We start from the raw sequence: 20050 nt of genomic DNA, 5'->3' as shown, positions 1-20050 counted from the left end.
CGACCTGCTGGAGCAGGGGGGCTAGGACTAGGAGGAGGAGTTGGCCGTCCGACTGCGGTCTGGAGTGTGGAGCCTTCCTGCTGCTGCGGAGTCGGGGCGGTCTGCCTCCCCCCACCGCAGGGAAAAGGGAAACACCACCTGGGTCTGGGTGCAGTTCCCCCCTCCAGGGGCGGGGGCACCTAGACCCGGTTTGTAGAGTACGCTTGGGGAGTGTGATCGTGTGTACAACGTCTCTTTATGTCTGTCTCCACGTTGGTTGAGTGTGGAGTGAGTGCATATGAGAGCATGAGGGTGGGAATGGATGTTTGTATCTGTGTGTGCCTGTATGTCTGTGTCTATATGTCAGGTTGGGTGTCAGGCGCCACCTCTCTGGGGACATCTCAGGCCCTCCAAGGTTTGGAGGCCTATCTCCCCCCACCACCACTTCCCCTGCCAGTGGCGGACTCCCTCAGACATCGGTGCGTTGGTGGTTCTTTGTGTCCGGGGATGGGCGTCCAGGTACACACCGGCTCACTCCTTGGCGGCCGCTTATCGGGGCCTGGAGCCTGGGGCTCGCTCGGGCCACTTCGGAGGTGGGGTGCCCCCGGCCTCTCGGCTTGGGGCTCGGTCACTCAGGCGCAGCTGGCTGCCGGCGGAGCTCACGGGCGCGTCACTGCAACTCCCCCTGGCTTCTGCTCCGCGGCTGCTGAGTGAGCCCTCATCTGGGACTCTCCTCAGCTCTTTCTGGGACAGTGGCGCGGCTGCCCCTCTGTTGGTCTTCCTTGGTCTCTTGTGTTCTGGGGGCCTCTGGATGTCTGGAGTTTTGATCTCCTCCACACCTGCTTCACGCCCTGGAGGACGGGGCTGTGGCCCCCCCACACCCTCTAGCAGATTATTACATGAAGGAACCTTTTAAAAAACAAAAAACAAGCGCGTCCATGCTCACAGGTGTACACACGGGTGATCACACCCACAAACTACACCCTTTTTGGCTCCTACCTCAAAGCACACTGTGTTCTGTTGATCTTATGTGCTGCACAATAATGTTTAATAGTTAGTATTTACTGTCATATTCCCATATATCATTGTGATGTTGTTTATTCTATTACTCTTGTTCTCTTCTGCTTGCTTTCTTTTTTCTTTCTCAGCAGGTGATCCAGGTGATTGATATATGCATTTTTTTTTCTCTGCCCGTTCTGTTGGTTTTTGTCTTTTGCCCTTCTCCCCCGTCCCTCTTCTCAGCTGTTTCTCTTTCCTTCTTTCTTTCTCCCCTTCTTTCCCCCAGTCAAGTCTGTCCCGTATTCAGTAAGTGAAAATAAAATAAACAATAAAAGGTGAATCAAATGGACCATTACGGCAAGGCTGGGATGGTCAGTTTGGTAAAGTAAATCCGTTGGGCATCTTTCTTTGCCTTTAGACAACAATTCTGATGGCAAAAGAGCCAAACGGGACAGGCAAAAAAAAAAAAAGAAAAAAAAAGTCACTTTTGGATCACTTGAGAGTTGGGTACAGATTATTGGTAATAGAACAGTACTGCCCTCTGCTGGTGTGCAGAAGTATGGCAATATTTCTTCTGCATGTTCATGCACCAAGTTTGGGTTTGATTGATTCCTTGTTTTGCAGTTTTTTAGAAAACTTGACAAATGAAGGCTAAAAAAAAGAAAACAAAAGACCAGAAAATCCATTATATTTTTATGACTCTTGGTCTGAAGAACAGAAAAACCTTTTCATCAACTAATGCATAAAATTCAGAGATTAAATGGTGTCAACTTGACTTAATTTTTTAAACAGAGCAGTACCTTATCTTTAAAAATGCCTCAAAAGTATGTATCACACACTTCTAGGGGCTCCAATGACTGAAGAACATGAAGAACACAGCTTATTGTCTAACTTGTGCATATTTGGAGATGTTTTGAACCCAGACTGCTCGTTAGCTTTCATATAATGGAACATAAAAGTTGCAGTGTAAAACATAACACATTAACATGGAGCTGATGAAGTTTAACAGCTTTAAAGTCAAACAACTTAGCAGCATGTTTATAAATAAATACTTTTACATAAATACATTAAATAATCTGGAGTCCTAATAAATAATTGGTAATAATTAAAACTCAAAGTGCACATGCATGAAAGCCTCTTGTTAACATGTGAGTCCAAAGACCAAACAGCAGGTGAGGCAGGAAGCTGAAACTTGTGAGTGAGGGTGCTGATCACAGGCGCTGCTGCAGCAGGGCAGACATGTGCTGCTTCACCTCTCCTGGATCTGCCAGCGAGCAGTCCAGGACCATGCCCCTGATTCCACTCTTCATCTTAGGAGAAGGAATGATCTACAGCACATGAGATTTTTTTCAACACTTTGTTTTTACAGCTAATAGCTTTTGCAGCTTGGTATCAAAAGCTAAGGTACCTTCACATATATTTTGCATCTCTCCAAAAGAAATTTCCACTTCATTGCAGTCCTCTCACCATCAGTCAAACTGATGAACTCCTCTGTCTGAATCAGATCAAACAGAAAAGGTGATGTGGCAAAGCTATCAACCACCGCCATTCATTTACTGGATTGTGGAGGTTCATCTGAGCAATAGCTACAAAATAAAGAATATTTACAGAATTTTGTAACTGACATCTGAGCCATACAGCACAGGTGTAGGAGCACAAGGTTTAGAACTGAGACTGGAGAATCGTCTTTCTATGAACTGATACTTACTGTACATCCCAGAGCCTTTTCTGCCACTGGGCTCCTGAGGCTGCAGGCGTGCAGAGTGCCGGTGTGGTCTGTGAAGTCCACCAGGAGATCAAAGCCTGTAGTGGCTGAAACAATCTGACCCTTTCCTGGACATAACTGGTTGGTGCAGCTGTTCAAGTCCTCAGTCACCAGGAATTTGCATTTCGAGCTGAAGCAAAGACAAAGCAATAAGCTGCTCTTTGTTCTTGTTCAAGGAAGTGGCTGTCATGGTTATAGTTAGTAAACAATGTGTGAATTTACCACCGTGTCTTGATGACTTTTGAAGCAGACGAGTCGAGGTCGAGCTTGGAGATGAAACTATATGTGATGCCAAATAAAGCCTCGGGATTCTCTCGGGCCTTCTGCATCAGCTGGCTCACTGTGTAAACGTCGGTGATGGACTCTACTGCAGACCAAAACAGCAGCATACATGTGTACTTAAAGGGCACTTTCTTAGGTACACCTGCTCAAAAGCTCATTAGCACACATCAGTAAATCACATGGCAGCAGCCAAATGCATTTAAGCATGTAGACATGATCAAGACGAAAGAGTGCCAAAGCACTTTAAGCACAAGATTGTTAGTTAATCATTTACAAATGAATATTGTCTGTATGGACTGCAATTTCCCCCCAAAACAGTGCACATGTAAAACTGTGGTGTTAAGCGATGCGGTTGAAAATTTGAGTGCGCCTAACTTCAGTGCAACCATGGCAAAAAGTTAGTCTAGAGCCCTGCCATGGATGTGATGCTGGAAAATCTGCAGTAACTGTGTGATGTTGTCATTTCGATATGGACCAAAATCTCTGAGCAACGTTTCCAACGTGGTTTTGAAGGAAAATGGGGTTCAACCAAATTACTAGCAAGGTATACTTAATAAACTGTCACAGTCTGCAGTCTTTATACAAAGAAAATCCTGATGTGTTTCCACTGCAAAATAAAGGAGGCAGGATACTGATATACTAAATATTAAAAAAAGAAATTCCTCCTCAGCAATTTAATCGGTGGGAAAACATGTTTTTGGACTGGTAAGCAGTGTTGGTCAAGTTACTTGAAAAAAGTAATCAGTAACTAATTACTGATTACTCCCCCCAAAAAGTAATCCCGTTACTTTACTGATTACTTATTTTCAAAAGTAATTAATTACTTAGTTACTTAGTTACTTAGTTACTTTTTAAAAACACGATTTACAACCTGAAGAGGTGATAAAGTGATAGATCTTTCAGCCCAATTCTACTTTTTCTACATAATCCATCATACAAAATGTAATCAAATGGAAAAGTCTCTTTTTTTTAACTTGTTTTATCAGTTTTAATCTTTTAATTTTATGCATCAAGCAAAACATTTAATTATATGCAACATTCTCTGACTTGAATAAATTAGTTTAACATTTAAACCTATTTTCTACACATTCCAGCACATAAAATAAAATATTTTTTGTGTTTTCACTCACTCTTTCAAACAGATGCAAGTAAAACACAGCAGAAAATAAATAAAGTCAAAGACTCAGCGGTCCTTTTGCTCTATTTTCACCTGTAAAGCAGGAGCAGGGTAGGCGGAGGGTTACCCTGGTGTAGGTGTGCTGCGGTCAGTTGAAGAATCCGCGTGAGTGTCTCTGTGAGTTTCCCATCACGTCGTAGCTACTCGGTGCTTGCTCGGAAGTTTAGGGGTTTTTTTCGCTGTAAAAAGAAGTTTTCTTCCCACGCACGATGGACGCTAATGTTTTTGTCACTTTTTATGGAATCAAACTCAAAGTAAGGTCAGTACTTCCACACTTTAAACGCTGCACGCTCATACTCTCTCCCGCACTCCATATATTATCCATTGTTGATCTGCACACAGCTGCTGTCACCAACGTCGCACTTGCTTACGTCACTGTCATGAGACATTCTCGCAAAAAAAATCACAGTTTTAGTAACGCAGTAACGCAGCGTTCCTACGGGAAAGTAACGGTAATCTAATTACCGATTTTGCAATAGTAATCCCTTACTTTACTCGTTACTTGAAAAAAGTAATCAGATTACAGTAACGCGTTACAAGTAACGCGTTACTGCCCATCTCTGCTGGTAAGTCATATTTTCTATGTTGTTTAACACATCTAGATGTGGGGAATTAAAGCTAAAACTTTTGATCTCACACTCGCATGTCTCAGTGAACGGCAAAATCAAAAATGTATTGGCATCATAGTCTAAATACCTCCTCTGGAAACACTCTTAAAGCCTGAAAATCTTTACACCAGAAGGTCTCTATGTGGACTGAGAAAAAAAATAAAATAAATGAACTATTGGTTTTCATTTTCAAGAAGAAAAACAGCAGCTAGAAAAACAGCAGCTAGTGTAACTGTGTGGCTTGGTAATGTGCTTTTAATGAGGAGCTGAACTGACTGTGCTACCACTGGTCAGTGATGGAGGTCTAAGCCACAAGTTAGCCGTACTCGTCTGTCGGATCCTGTTAGTTTTGCTCTTTTTAGGGGATTTACCAAAAGTGGGGAAAATGACTTTATGATTTGATAATAGCATCTTGCATTCACCTTTTAAACTTTCCTATATGCCCTCTGTAACTGAAAATATAATTATTTTATATAATATAATCTTTTGCTTAAAGATCCAAGACAAAAGCAGGGGAAATAACAGCTTCTGATGCCTCAAATTCAAAGAGTCTTTTACATTTAGATGGGCAGACTGACTTATATGAATATGGGGAAGTCATGGCAGGAACTCATTATAACTTACCAGGGACATCCTCTGGCATGTCATCTTGATCCAGAGCTCCAGACTCTGACACTTCTTTAGCATAACTGAACAGCAGGCTGGCCTCTCGGGTGTCTGAAAACAAATTATGATTGACTCTAGCATGTTTCTCTCCCTGCACAGCAGGAAGGAAAGCTCCATTTCTTTCACTGTCTACCATGACTGATTGGTTGTCCAAAACCAGCATTTCAGTCTTGTTTTAATCAGTTACACCATTTAAATCTCTATCAGAGCCTGTGTTTTTTTAAGTGCCGCTGTGATCTCTTACCAGGATTGACAGTGATAATGCTTTTCGAGTTAACAGTTGCCACCATGCCGCTGCGAAAGCTGTCAAAGCTGATCTTCGCGTCGGCTATGAAGAGCACTTGGAATGAAGAAAAACAGTTGAAACAACAGAAAACCATCTTAAACGCAAACACGCGGTTGGATCTCAGGTAACCACCGCTGTGTTTGTCTTCAGCACAGTATGCTAATGGGACATGACGGGCAGGAATAACAGTTAAATAAAGATTCATTTCTGCGGCGGAGAAAGAGCAGCAGCCCTCAAACCTACCCGTCTCCCTGGGTATCAGAGGTTGCATGAGCTGAATGGCTTCTCTGTCCCAGCTGTGAGTGAGACAGAGGTCAGGGAGTCACACAGGGGAGAGCACAGTCAAAAATCAAACACACATGTAGTTCAGAGGGGCAATCTAAGACGTTGTATCGCTAATGTAAATTTGTGGTCGCTTAAGGAGACACAGCGGTGATACAAAAGGCAGTAAAGATGGAATATGGCACAAAAGCAACAGAAGTAATAAATCTACGTTCATTTTCCAAATTAATAAATGCCTTTGACACACCAGACGAGGGGGAAGGATAAGACGGAGTCATCAAAGAGCCTCACTTCCAGCCTCTGCCCTCTGCGTCCGTCTGAAGTGGTGAACTGCTTTGTGTCTCCGATCTGAAAATGCAAACACGGTCGCTTGAAGTTCCTATCACACTATCTCCCTTTCATGTGACACTGAGATCAGGTCTGGCCCGTGTGTGAACTTTGGGGCCATTATGGTGAGCTGGTATGTTCCAAAACCAACAACCATTCACCATGAAACCACACGCACACAAACACAGACACAGTGTAGGCTAATTGACAATTTATAAGATGTAAATGAAAACTCAACTTATTTGATCGCTCACTCATCACACTCATACACATCAGGGTTCCCACCACAGCGTCTCTCTGACAGGTTATGTGGCTTTTCCGTGACTGACTTTAATAATCCAACATCGAGCCACTTTTTAACAACCCTCCCTCTCTTTTCTTGTTAAAGTTGTTTTTCAGCTCAGGAAACTTTTAACAGACTATTTTCCACCATAGTTCAGTTTATGGTAGAGGAAAAAACAAAACCAAACAAACACCATCTAATCAATGTGGGAGCAAAGTTGGAAAATACATATTTTACTAACTGAAAACCACCTCTTAAAATATGAATACATTTAATATACTCAAGTTTATATGATTGCAATCTGTTACTTGACAAAGAATCTACTAAGCACGTAAACATGCTATAAATGTTTCTACTGAGCGTTTTTTACTTTATTGCATTGTCTTTGGAAATCTAAATTTTTGAGCACACTGGGTCAAACCAGGTCAATAAGAATTTGGTTGATTATCGTTTATTTATTTCTTCTTTAGTGTCAAACTAAGTTTACACAACCTGTGATGCTACAGAACAAATAAACACAGGCTTTCAGTTCAATGTGAAAATCCTAGATGATTTTCAGAGAAGTTAACCATCTGACCTTAATCTGGAGGTTGACGTCACTGAGATTTGAGATCATATGAGATTTTTAGTAGATGCACCTATGGCATGCATTTCAAAATCCTGTGTTACCTGGTTCTCGAGTTATCACATTCACAACTTTGGGTGTCTAACAGGTGGCCTTTTACAGCTGAGGGGCAAAAACTATGTTTAGCAGATGAACAGTATCTGAGAATCTAGGAAACAATCCAGAAAAGACCTGACAGAGTATCTGAGAAACGCTTGATCCATCTACAGTTCACTGAAGCCTCATCAGAAATGGTCTCAGTGCAAGTGTCGCTGTCAAGAAACAATTCTTAAGGAAGGTAAACATGGAGAAAAGGCTGAGGTATGAAAATTACACAAGAACTGGACTAAAAGCCCAACAGGTCTTCTGGAGTGACAAAGACGAATTTGAAATGTCTGGTTCAAATCATCATCAGTAACACTATCAGTCACAGACTGGCCTCTCCAGAGACCCCACCTCAACATTATTAAAGCAGTGTGCGATCATCTTGATGAACAATGGAACAATTGGCAGCCAGTTTTGAAAGTCCTTCCAGAAGCCTGGAGAACTGTTCCTGACTACAGAAAGAAGGAAAGCTGCCTAAGAGAGTTCAGTGTTAAAGACTGACGATGAGCAGTGGCACAAAACTTTTGCACGCTAATATAGAAAGAGAGAACGTTTTCTTTCCCACTTAAAGAGTCTTTAAAATGCCATTATGGAAAACTGGGAATGCTTTTGGAAAGGTCATTGCCTATTTGATTGCTGAGAATTTGAATATAGAATAAAAACTACTGTAATAATTAAACTGTAAATATATAGCTGCCAGGATTTAGCCACAAAACAAAATCCAGAAAAATGAGTTCAATAATCAACATTTTATGCCACATTCTGGCCACATTTTTTTAAAAAATAATCATCTTACAGAGACATTGACAGCAGTTTTTTAATCTTTAAATAGTGCAAGCTAAGCTACTGAGAGTAAATTTTCATTTGACATCAGAGTGAAGTTAATCTTGATACATGTCATTTTTCAAGAACTCAAATATTTATTTCCCTAGTTAGTGTAATGTTCATTGCCTTTACTGCACATTGCAGCAGTGTTCTCAGATTTGTCCATGCATGTATAGAAAAGCATTCTGGGAAAAACAGGAAAAAACACACTAACCTCAGTAAAAGCAGGTGAGGTGGGGTCATGAAAATTTCAGCACAATAAATATGTAAATAAAAAGTCTTTGTGATTAACAGCTTTCAGCACTCTACACAAAACCTTAAGTGTATAAAAGGGAACTTTTCTCAAACTCCTGTGTAACACTGAGCGACTGAAGCCTTAAAGTGTCCTACCGATTTTACAGCAGCAAGTATATTTATCACCGAACCATCCAGCTTTTGCCCGTTGGCCACTATGTCTCCCAGAGAGTAGAAATCTCTGGAGTCCTTAACAGGCAGGTGAATCAATGGCAGCAGTCTGTCATTGGTGTCCATATCAGCACACAGACACACCTGGGAATGAGCCTCCGTCACCAGCAGCCTGTAGTGGCTGAGACAGCAGATGCTATCATTACACATTACTCCCTGTTACACCGTGCTTTGCACAGTGTTACATTATGTTTGCCTCACTTGCCATCAGCTACCTAAAAGCACAGTAAGGAGAACATGCTTCTTAGATACCATCTGTCTTAAAATGCTAAATTACCTCGGTGTTGCAGGACAAAATCGATCTCCTTTCTCCAGGTCTTTGGTGGCAACTAAAGGGTTTTCAATTGTGACTGGAAAGGAAGAAAAAGAAGCAGTTCTGTTTCCAAGCATCATTATGTAATTTCTATAGGCAAGAAATACATTAAAAATATTTCAGTTTATTAAAAAATTACTTTAATCGGGAAAGAGGACAGTAAAAGAAATCTACACAACTTTGAGAGAGACTTTCTCACCACAGTCCCCAATGTTGAAGCTGCTGGCCAGCCCGTTGACATAGGCATCATTTCCCCAAGTGCTCACGTTGATGAAGAAGTCCGGAGAGTCTTTAACAGTGAAGCCAAAGGTGAATCTGTCCATACCAATATCTGTATTTCAGAAATGGAGGGTTAGTGTAGTGATGCAGTTCAACGGAGAAAAAAAGAAACCTAAAAATCACCACCAGGAGAGGGCGCTGGTGTACAAGACACTGAAGTGCAGAGGAGGAATGTTGAAAATAATGATGCACTGATAGAGATACAGCCAGGATACGAACTTTTTCTGTCAGGGAAGCTTTTGACGTCAGTTTTTCCAATGATGATGCCTGCCACTTTCTGGAAAACATTACAAGGACAACGGGAGTGCATTATACTATTTAATTAAACTCGCTAAAACAAGCCTGAAAATGCACTGGGCTACATTAGGGTATAAGCCCTAGGAGAAAAAAAAAAAGAAAATAAAGGACATGAAGTTAAAAAAAAAAATCAGTTGAACTCACTGAATGAGAGATGTTGGGATGCAGCTCAGAGATAGCGATATAGGTGTGAGCAGCCATTTTGTTTATAACCTCTGCACAGTCTATAAATAAAAAAAAATAAAAATAAACAGAAGTCAGGAACTGGGCTTCAGCTCAACCTCTGCAAGACGGTTTCTACATCAGCTCTGAATACACTAAAACACAGTGAGTAATGTGTAAGAGCTACATACATACATACATTTACTAGCTAAATTTAACTTAATGCAGTAATTATATAAGTAGCAAGCTAACGCTGGATTATTTTTTGTCATTTTAACGCTAAATTTGATTCAAACAGACTAATATTACAGTTCTACTCTAGCTTTAATACTAATTAATTTAAAGCTCAGCATGTTTTTTGCTGTCTGCGGTTTTTACCTGTCTCCAGCAGTTCTCTGGTCACGTGACATAAGATTTTCGCGGTGAAGCTGTTGCACGCGACGGTATAACGGAGCTTTGATGCTGCCTTCATTGTTGCTGGAAATTTCTGCATTAATACAGCTGCGTCTTCAGGCTACAATACACACACAAACGAAAAAAAAAGACTTAAAAATTACCTTTCATAGTGGCATACATTAGTAAAACGTAGAGAACAACCGTTAGTGTGAAGTAGGAGTTTTCTTTATTATTTCGTAATAAAGGCTTTATGCCGGTTAAAATCACATAAGACTTTACTGTCATTGTACCACTATCACATGGTCACCGCTATTAGGTTGTGCTAAAAATAACAACCCAATAAATAATCAAATACAAATAATACTACTACTAATAAATATAAAAGTCTTAAATACTGTCATATAAATAATCAAATGCAAACATAAAATATTTATATATAATAATAATATAATAACACACACAAATATATACATGCAATATTATTCAAGTCTTTTAGCAGCTTCACTTCACTGGTCCCCTACGATGTTGGTGGCCCGGTTTGGGCAGTGGGGCTTGAAGATGTCACTATTGGAGTTGCTGGATCCCAATGATTTTCTGGGTCTCCTTGGCAATCCTCTGTAGTGCCTTCTGAGCCGGTTCTGAGGTAACCCAACCTTCCTCAGGTTCCTCATGAGATCTCGGCGTTGCTGAGCCTTGACAGTGACAGCAGAGGCTCAGGATCCTCTGAGAAGGGGACACTGAGGAATTTAAATCCAGAGATACTATCAACAACATGGATGTTGACATTTAGTAACTAACTTCTTTTCAACTAAGCATAGCCCAACAAGCAACAAAATATGTACGTGCTACTGAACTCCTCATTAGTTCAACTTCTTTATTCAGAAAATACAGAATGAATTAAATTTATTTCCCCAATTTAATCATCATTTTTCATGCTGATAAAAAACACTGACTGTTACTATAATTTAAGCAAATCATTACTGTTTCACCTTTCTGCACTTTAAACCTACTCTTTCTCAATTTCACTAACTGATCAGTTGCATTAATCTTGATTTCGTAATAACGAACACAAACCAGGCTCTATTCACCTAATGTTTTGTTAGTCACTGTTTAATGTTGCGCAAGATGAAATCTACAGTTTCAACACGCATTCAGTGTGGTAAACACCGATACAGCTGCGCAAACATGCATTGAAACAGGAGTAACAATGAAATTGCAAAGGCCACAATGACTGAAAGCTGTCAGTTATGCACACTGAAACACGCACACGTTTTATTTGAGTCATCTGTTTGTGTCTTTGTACCTTAGACTTTAATATTAGCTTGATGATCCTACCCAGCTATCATTCACAACATGGGATTTGTGCTCAGACAGCCATGCTGAGATTAATTTGACAGCTTCCTGGTTTGTTTTGATAGCACAAAGCCGTGTTTGACATATGATACTGTCTCATGCACCTAAGCAGGAATCAAAAGGTGTAACAGTAAACCCTCATTCAGCTTCACAGAGCCCTTGCTCATTTCCTGTGTTGACTAATCCTCACAGTCGGATCAGATAACTGATCCCTGTGACTAATGTTGATTTTTCAGACAGTAATGTCTCTGGTGATGTGATTTTATGGCTGCTGCTAAAAAAAAGAAGAAAAAAAAAGAGAAGGCGGGGTACAGTAGCAGTTATGTGCGTAATAACAGAGTAAGAAAACAGCTAACACAGGTAGATTATACCTGAGCAGATAGCCTGATGTGTAACTATCAATCAGTGTATTCGTGAGCTTTGTATAATCTTGTGTAATGTTAAACTGAAGTGGTTAAATGCATTGAACTTTTATCTACACAAAAAGGAATCGATTTGCTTTTTGCAGCAGCGGCAGGCTATTCAAATGAAAGAAAAATTTCAAATTCTAATTTCATTAGGGTTTTTCTGACTAAACTTGGTGAGTCCATTAATCAAAGCACTGTAAAGTGTCATCAGATAAATCAAGTGAAACTTACTGTTGGTTTGATGAATTATTCATAACGAATTCACCTGTCATCAATCACACGCCGATCAAACGTTCAACTGGTTCTTTTGACGTAATTTGAATAAACTATGTAAATGTCTATACCAAAAGCAGTCAGCTAAGGTCTTGCTTGTCACCTTCCAAAAACCTGACTTTATGCAGAGCCGAGCAGGATGTCGCATGCACGCAGTCGCCGCAGGAATGTGCTGTGATCGCGTGGCCTCTCTGCCTCAGGTCGGCTCCCCAGAGGGCCTGCAGCCGTGTGGCCACTAATCAACTATTAATCCATCATCTCATGTGAGCTCCTTTCTGTAGATGCGCCATGCATCTCAGTGCATACAGCACATCTATGTTTACTGTCATCAAAAGGACAGTTCAAAGTTCATAAAGAATGTCTGTAGAAAACAAGAACGATAACTGCAATAATCAGAGGTGATGCTGCTTAGAAACAGATATTCAAATGGACAATAACGTTCATGCAGGAAATTTCATATCTTGCAGCTGCTGCATCAGTTACTGTCCTGATGAACTGTCATGATTAATTCAAGAAAATTGCTTTTCTAGATTCATATTAATCTGTAAACTTACAAAAAAAAAAACTGTTCAAACAGCACATTTAAAAGCTAATTTCATAAAGAATAATGTCCATGACTGTAAATACTCCACCAGCTTAGCTTTTGCTTACATCTCGCATGCTTCAGTGTTTATCTATTGAGCATCTTAACAGACTGAAAAGGCTCGTGCTTCACATGATTCAGAATCAAATGCATTAGAGCTCAGGCAAATAAATACATTTAAAAAAACAAATGTAACTACATGGTAGTGCAACTATAATAAGTTTCTCATTTTAGATTTGCTTAAATTTTCCAAAATCAGGAGTCAAAGTCATTTACAGGTAAAAATTATTTTTCACCTCTACAATTTACCTCTTTTGAAAAGGTCAAAGAAAGTTATGAAAATACATAAAGTAACATGAATAAAAATATATTTGCATTGAAAAGGTATAATTAGGAAGACGTACATTATGACTCAAAAAGATATTGGGGTTTTTTACATTAAAAAAATTATCTGAGCACGTAAAATGTGATACAATAATATATCTATAGAGCTGTTTTACTCAGTGGTGAAAAGTTGTGTAAGCTTCAACCTCTAAATACTGCTCAAAATTTAATGTTAAAAAAACGGTGCCCAGTATAATCAAAATAAATTAAATAAGGCTGACAAGAACCTGCAGATTGTTTTTTCTCTTACAGTACTTGGATTTTTGTATTTAAGTATTTTTACATTGTGGTATTGCTATTTAGAGCAGCTCTAAAGCTCTTCCACTTCTTTCACAGCAGTCTCCTGGACCTTATGTAAAGGCACCAGACAGGAGATTTATAGTTAAACTGCAAACCATGTATAAAACATGAGAACACTGGAGGGAGTAAAACCACCACAGACCTGCTTGGAGACCAGGCGACACAAAGACAACACAAAACCAAGTTGAAATCCTTTAAAATTGCAGAGATTCAGAAGTGCAGATCTGTGGCACCTTCATATATCCTGCATGCATCAAACAGCAGAGGTTCACAGACTGATGGTTTGATTGAAATGACCTTTTGCAATCAGGAAGTGAAAGAGCCGGTGTTTACACTATATCCATATGTTTGGTAATGTACCAAAAAATCCTGTACAGGGTTTTACATTGCTGCAAAATGCTTTACAGGAAGTGGGTAGACAGGTTGTAGTATTTAGATGGTTTGCACTCACGTGTGAGAAGGTACCCATGATTGTACACATGCGAGACAAGGGAGCCATTGTTTAAAAAAAAGGAAAAAATGGGACCAATCCTCATTATTTTATTGTATCCGACCATTAAAACATATTGTTCTGCGCATGGTGAGCAATATCTTGGCATAACTCAGACTTCAACATCCAGCTATAGCTTTTGCAGTCGCTGGCAGGAGCCTGAGCAGTCTTTATTGGTTTCCACAAGTGGAAGACGTCCAAGCTACAAGTATGCGTACACTGTAATTTCCCTGCCACCTGTGTGACTGACTATGGTGGAGCTGCTGCTGCTGAGCCACTGGGCCTGCTCAAAGCCATCGGATCTGCCCAGCTCTGGTAGAACAATGCGCTCCGTCTCCTCGTCCTCGTGCCCAGTGAGATGGGGATGTGGAGGAAACTTTAAATGATGTTAATAACATGCTGTTGAAAAGCAACACGAAGACTGAAATCGGTGGCATGCACGCATGATGTCAGCTCTCATCATTATGCCACCATGAGGTAATGGGAGGAACACTGCGGCGTTTGTCATGCGATTGCTTCGGCTGGCTTTTTTGATGTGCTGTTAGCAGATTTAAAGTCTTGTTTTTCAGATTAAACTTTGCAGGAGTTAGTTAGAGAGGAAGCATTTCAGTACAGCGAAGACTGAAATACTGATGAGGAGGAAATAGAAATATGAAGGAAAGGAAATTTGTTGAATATTACAGCACAACAGGAGCTTTCATGAAACTGTTTTCACAAAACCGGTTACACCACTTACACACCCAGATCACGGGTGTTTTCTGTTTGTGAGGCTTGCTCACTTATGGCCTTTATCCCATTTGTGGTGTGCTGACTCACAGGTTTGACTGGACAGGTGAAGAGTATAAGCAAAACTTCATCAACCATTTTTCATTATTGAAGTTAAACCAAAATGTGACTATAGAAAGGCTGTTTTCTGCAAAAGAAGTTTCTGTTTTCGAGGCTGTGCGCCTTTAATTTTTTCTGTGAACGCAATCAATTGTAAGATTTTATTTAGTTAGGTCCAAAAATATTGGTTCCGTTTAATCAGGGTTTGGGTTATAATAGAGTATACAGTGTGGTTACAGTGATTAACATGTGGTTCGGGTTATGGAAAGGTTGTGACTAAAAATAATTTTGAAATATGAAACGACGAGGCTGTATAGAAGAAGGATGTAGCTGCAGTGATGTCACTGGTTTGTAGACTAATTAAAAAAAATAAAATCCTGCTCCGTTAATGCATCAGTAGCAAAAACTGCACCTAACATAATGGAAATTAATTTTTTTAAAAGGAGCTTTTCCAGGAGCCTGCAGACTTTAACTTCATTTTTCTGACTTTAAGACTCACATATTTCTATTTGAGTGTTTTTAAAGTCCCGAATACTTCTTCCACTTCTCTGTAAAGGCACCAGACAGAAGATTTATAGTAAAACCATGCAAACCATGCATAAAACATGAGAACAGTGGAGGAAGAACAGACACCAAAGATCCCCTAAAAGACATGACGGCACGAGAACAACACAAAGTCCAAGTTCTTTAAAGCTGCAGTGAGTCAGAGACTGTGACATCTATTCCCTGCATACATCTAATAGCAGATTTTCACAGACTGATGATTTGGTTGAAATTACATTTTGTAAACAGCGAGTCCATGTAGTGGGTAATGCATAAATGCAAGAAAAGAACTTGAACAATACCTCAAGTTTACAGCTTTCACTATTTTTCGTAGTCCGATGATTAGAACGAAGAGGCTGGTGGGAATGCCATTATTTCTGATGGCAGCTGGTTAGAAGTCGCCAATATCTGTTGAAACAGCCCAGAAAAACAGACAAACCAGAAATACTATGTCTGGAGTCCATGCAGTACTAAATCTTTTTCCTCATATGTAATACGCAAATGTCTGGTATGAAGTTGTGTGACTTGGAGCGAGTGTGTCTTTTCAGGTTATATGAATGAATATTTGCGTGTGTGTGTGTGTGTGTGTTTTGGGGTTTTAATATCAAGTCAAAGGGCATCACTCAGTTCAAACTTTTTATCCTCTAGGACAAAACTCCGGCCTGATATACAGCCACTGTCAATTTAATGTTACCCAGAGAGATTTTTCATCCATTCATCATTTTAACTGTGGAAAGACCTGGAGCTGTACTTCAGCTACATCAAAGCCAGTGCTGCTGTCCCAGTCCATCACAAACGTCCTCACAATATCCACTGCTTAGGTAGTTCCCCTCAGACAAACCCTGACAGAAATATTGCGCCCTAGATTTGACCCCAACGCTTTCAAATTAAGAAAGAGCCCCTTTTATTTTTTTTTATTTTTTTTGTTCCTCAAATATGTGAGAAACACATTTCTTCAATTATTGCCGAGTGATATATGAAACAGAAGCTTTCTTTTCTGTGCTGCATGTGTTCCACTGAACAATGAAATCATTATATTGTGGAGTAAAATGGCACTGAGCAGGACACAGTTTCATGCGTTATGACAATAATGCTATTTATTATTGTTTAATGATTTCAGTGTTGCTTTGATTAGGTGCTGATTTTTTAGCATGTGGAACCAATGTCCTATATAAAGAATCATCTGTACTGAGTTGAAATGCAGATAAACTCTCTCTGTATTATTTACAATGGAAAACAACTTTTCACTGATTTCCTTGGAATAAAAATCAAAAAGACTGGGTATCTGGAACGTTTTGGGGATGAGTCATTTGTATTTTTTTTTTTTTTTTGCTCAAAAGCAGAATGATCAAACTGAAATTCACATCCTCTAATTTACTGGTGCCGTGGTTAGAAATCTTCAGCCTAGAATCTTATTGTAACAATTCAAAACAAAACATGAATCCCACATAAGTTTTTCGATGCCTATCTACTGTTTATGTTCATTGCGTGGTGCGTTCAAGCGTTGCACTTTCATTCTTCTCCGTTTTGTCATCGTTACGATCTGTTTTAAGGATTTAATATGAGGAAAAACAGAAACATTCATGTTCTGAGTTTTCAGGGGCCTCGTTGTTCTGCCCCTTAACAAGAGATACATTTTGTCTGCGCTGTGCTTATTTCTAGAGTCCAAGCGTGTCTCTGCAAAGGACGTTGAGTAGAGTCATTAGGTTTCCTCTGTTTGTGCTTATGAGTCACATCCATTAAAAATCAATTCTATCCACTGAGAAGCAGCTTCATCCATCAGAAACCAATTAATTCATCAGAAACATTACACTTTTGGATCTACATTGTTTTAAGTTATCTGCCCAGTTTCCAGTGACTGACTGAAAAGTTGTCAAGCATTGGATGTGTTTGCATAAAAGGGTCTAAAACACAAAAGTGCTTGTTGGCACTTTTGGAAATATGCTCACATAGTTCAGGTTTTGCCATGTGACCCTTGAACTCATCTGCCATTTTGAATATATGATGCTGTGGGGTCAAGTAAGGCCACAGGAAAACAGGTTGGTCAGTGATCCCTCTGGCAACCACCTGTTGCTCGGGCAACTTGCCTAGTTGATGAAAGGTTATTGGAGGTTTATGGCAATTGCAATGAGAAACTGGTTGCAGAGAGGTGTACGGTGTTGCACTGAAAACCTTGCCTTTGCTTTGGCTGTTAGCACTTTGCCAAGGTCGCTTGCATGGAAATGCCGACATGTCTGTAAACATCCAATATGCTGGTCAAGTCTTGAGCAATATCCAGGTGACATCCCGTGAGAACTCTAAAAAACTGACTTTTCTTTATGCAGACTTTAAGTCGTGTTTTGCTATATTACTTTATCTGCCTGCAAGACCAAGACATGCCACTCTAATCCCAAATCCTATTGGATGTCATTTAGGGCTTTTTTAAACCAAACTCTACCATTAGAGGGAAAAAGGCTCCGCCTCATCTGTCTCTTCTAGTCCTGTCTCTCCTTTGGATGCTAGTAACATCACATATGGAAGACATCACGCTGTTACAGAGCAGCTCTCCTCACCAAACACTAATAACAGTGTGGCTATGGGTTTAATAAAAAGGAATGGAACGAATTATGGCCCCATCCTAGTCAGAGCCATCATGTACTGCAGCGCATTAGTGTGGCCTCAGCAGCCAGACCAGACCAGCAGAGACGGGGAGGGGAGATGGGTGGGCGTGGGTGGGCGTGGGGGGGGGGGGGGGGGGGGCTGACTAGGAACAACCAGACTTTCCCAGCAATAACTAGTCAGACTCTTGGGGTTCAGTGCTGTGGTATTGAGAGGGGGAACACACAGAGAGATATAGGGAGAAGTCTGTGGGCAGCTAAAACACAGCCTCTGCCAGAGGTAATGGGACATCAAGAGGAGTTTGACAAAGGTTAAACTGAGTCTTCCAAATGAAATTATGAAAAAAAAAATCACGCCCATCTAGAAAAGTGAAAACATAGGAATGCCATGGGAATGGGAGCTAAGAACTTGCTATGTTCTTAGCTAAGAACTTAAGAATGAGAGGAAAAACAAGCAATCCAGAGCTAAGGGAATGTGAAAGTGAAGAGAACTCATGCTGCAGACAGGTGATAGACCCCGTCAATGACCCCCATAACAATTTGGTTTGCAAGAAAAAAATATCAAAATGGAACATCTTCTGCTTCTTAGCCATTATTACTCTGCAAGGTTTGCTTAGTTTCCTCTTAAACACACACACACAGGTCTGGCACATCCCACAGGTGCCTCAATCTAACTCGAGTGAATTGACATGTGGGGAATTTTTGTTTTCTGGCAGGGTACATTATCCTGCTGAAAGAGACCACAGCCATCAGGGAGTACCGTTTCCATGAAAGAATGCTTAAGTCGGTGGCATGTGTCAAAGTAACATCCTCATGGACCCAAGGTTGCCCAGCAGAACATTGCTGAATGAGCACACTGCCTCTACTGGCATACCTGCTTTGCATAGTGCATCTTGGTGCCACACAGGTGCGTAATTTCCAGGGGGGTTATAACCCCCCCCCAATAGTCAGACCCAACCAATATAACCCCGCCAATAAATTTATGTATTATCTTGCATAAATAGGTTGTTGATTTTCTTTACTCATTTCAGGTATTACCAGCAAAATACAGTGGAACCCTGACTTACGAAATTAATTCGTTCCAGAGGGTCTTTTGTAAGTCAAAATTTTCGTAAGTCGAATCACCTTTTTCCATCGCCTTTTGAGTGAGGCGATGCTAGCCTAGACGAAGTTCATGGTGGAGGAAGAGGTGGCGGAGGTGGTGGAGGCTGAAGAAAGCATACGAGCATCACTCGAATCAATTGCAGAAAGTTTTTTCAGCCCCATTATGAATGAACGATAGGCTAATTGCTAACTGCAACAACAATACATCTTTCACGTGGAACAGCGAAACGCAAGTACGAAAGCCAAGGGGTTATCACATGATTCGGAAGGCATTGTGGGCATTGTGGGCTCAGCCAATCAGAGCCAGCGGATTTCGTTACGTGGGCATTTTTCCGTTCCACGGGCAAAAATATTGCCGTTAAGTGTCTTCGTAACTTGAATCTTTCGTTAAATAGGGTCTTCGTAAGCCGGGGTTCCACTGTAGTTGCATGTTCATTCATCAGGGAATTTACCAAGATTTATTGATTTATTTAGACACAGATCTTGACCCCCACCCCCATGTTCAGCACAAACTTACTCTGATTGTGCCACATGTTCCCCAGGTAAGCAATTTGCACGGAAAAAAGTGTATTCTCTGTATTCATACACGTCTCTATTAGAACCAGCATTAACTTTTTTAGCAAGTTAAGCTACACGGGCGATCCTTCACTCTCAATGTGCATCAGTGAGCCTTGGCCACCCATGGCGCTGGTTTGCCACTGTTCCTTCCTTGAGCAATGTTTGATAGATACTGACCAGTGCAGATGGGGAACATCCTCACAAGAGCTGCAGTTTTGGAGATGCTCTCCCCCATCTAGGCATCACAGTTCGACTCTTGTCAAATCTCAAATCCCTACGTTTGCACATTTTTCCTGCTTCTCACATCAACTTTGAGAAGAAAATGTTGCTCCCTGATATATCCCACCCACTAACCGGTGCCATGATGATGAGATGATCAGTGATATTCACGTCACCTGTCAGTTGTCAGAATGTCTGATCGGTGTACACATCCATGTTTACCTTTTAGAATTCTCCTTTATTGAATTTGTTGGCTTGCTTGTTGAATTGATTGGTGCAATAATGTTACCAAATGTTGAACAGAAAAGCTACTT

The 20050-nt window shown here is 40.5% G+C and overlaps 1 protein-coding gene across 2 annotated transcripts; it reads right to left on the bottom strand.

Annotated features, from left to right (window-relative positions):
• Positions 1-1108: 1108 nt before the first annotated feature.
• Positions 1109-10452, bottom strand: meiob (meiosis specific with OB-fold). 2 transcript variants are annotated; one of them, XM_026177267.2, is made up of 14 exons: positions 10083-10448; positions 9687-9766; positions 9465-9522; positions 9166-9297; positions 8931-9003; positions 8579-8774; positions 6292-6392; positions 6006-6058; positions 5721-5816; positions 5435-5527; positions 2966-3110; positions 2687-2873; positions 2387-2473; positions 1109-2306 (listed from the first exon to the last, which is right to left on the bottom strand). In XM_026177267.2, the coding sequence occupies exons 1-14, from the start codon at positions 10195-10197 to the stop codon at positions 2190-2192; spliced, it is 1533 nt and encodes a 510-aa protein (XP_026033052.2). In that variant the 5' UTR covers positions 10198-10448; the 3' UTR covers positions 1109-2189. The 2 variants fall into 2 exon arrangements, with proteins under 2 accessions (XP_026033052.2, XP_080161313.1); XM_080305187.1 differs by lacking the exon at positions 1109-2306 and having other exon boundaries at positions 2425-2564; positions 10083-10452.
• Positions 10453-20050: the final 9598 nt, after the last annotated feature.

Source organism: Astatotilapia calliptera, chromosome 8 (genome assembly GCF_964374335.1).
Source record: "Astatotilapia calliptera chromosome 8, fAstCal68.1, whole genome shotgun sequence".
Classification (NCBI taxonomy): Eukaryota; Metazoa; Chordata; class Actinopteri; order Cichliformes; family Cichlidae; genus Astatotilapia; species Astatotilapia calliptera.
This window is presented reverse-complemented; position numbering and strand designations above follow the sequence as displayed.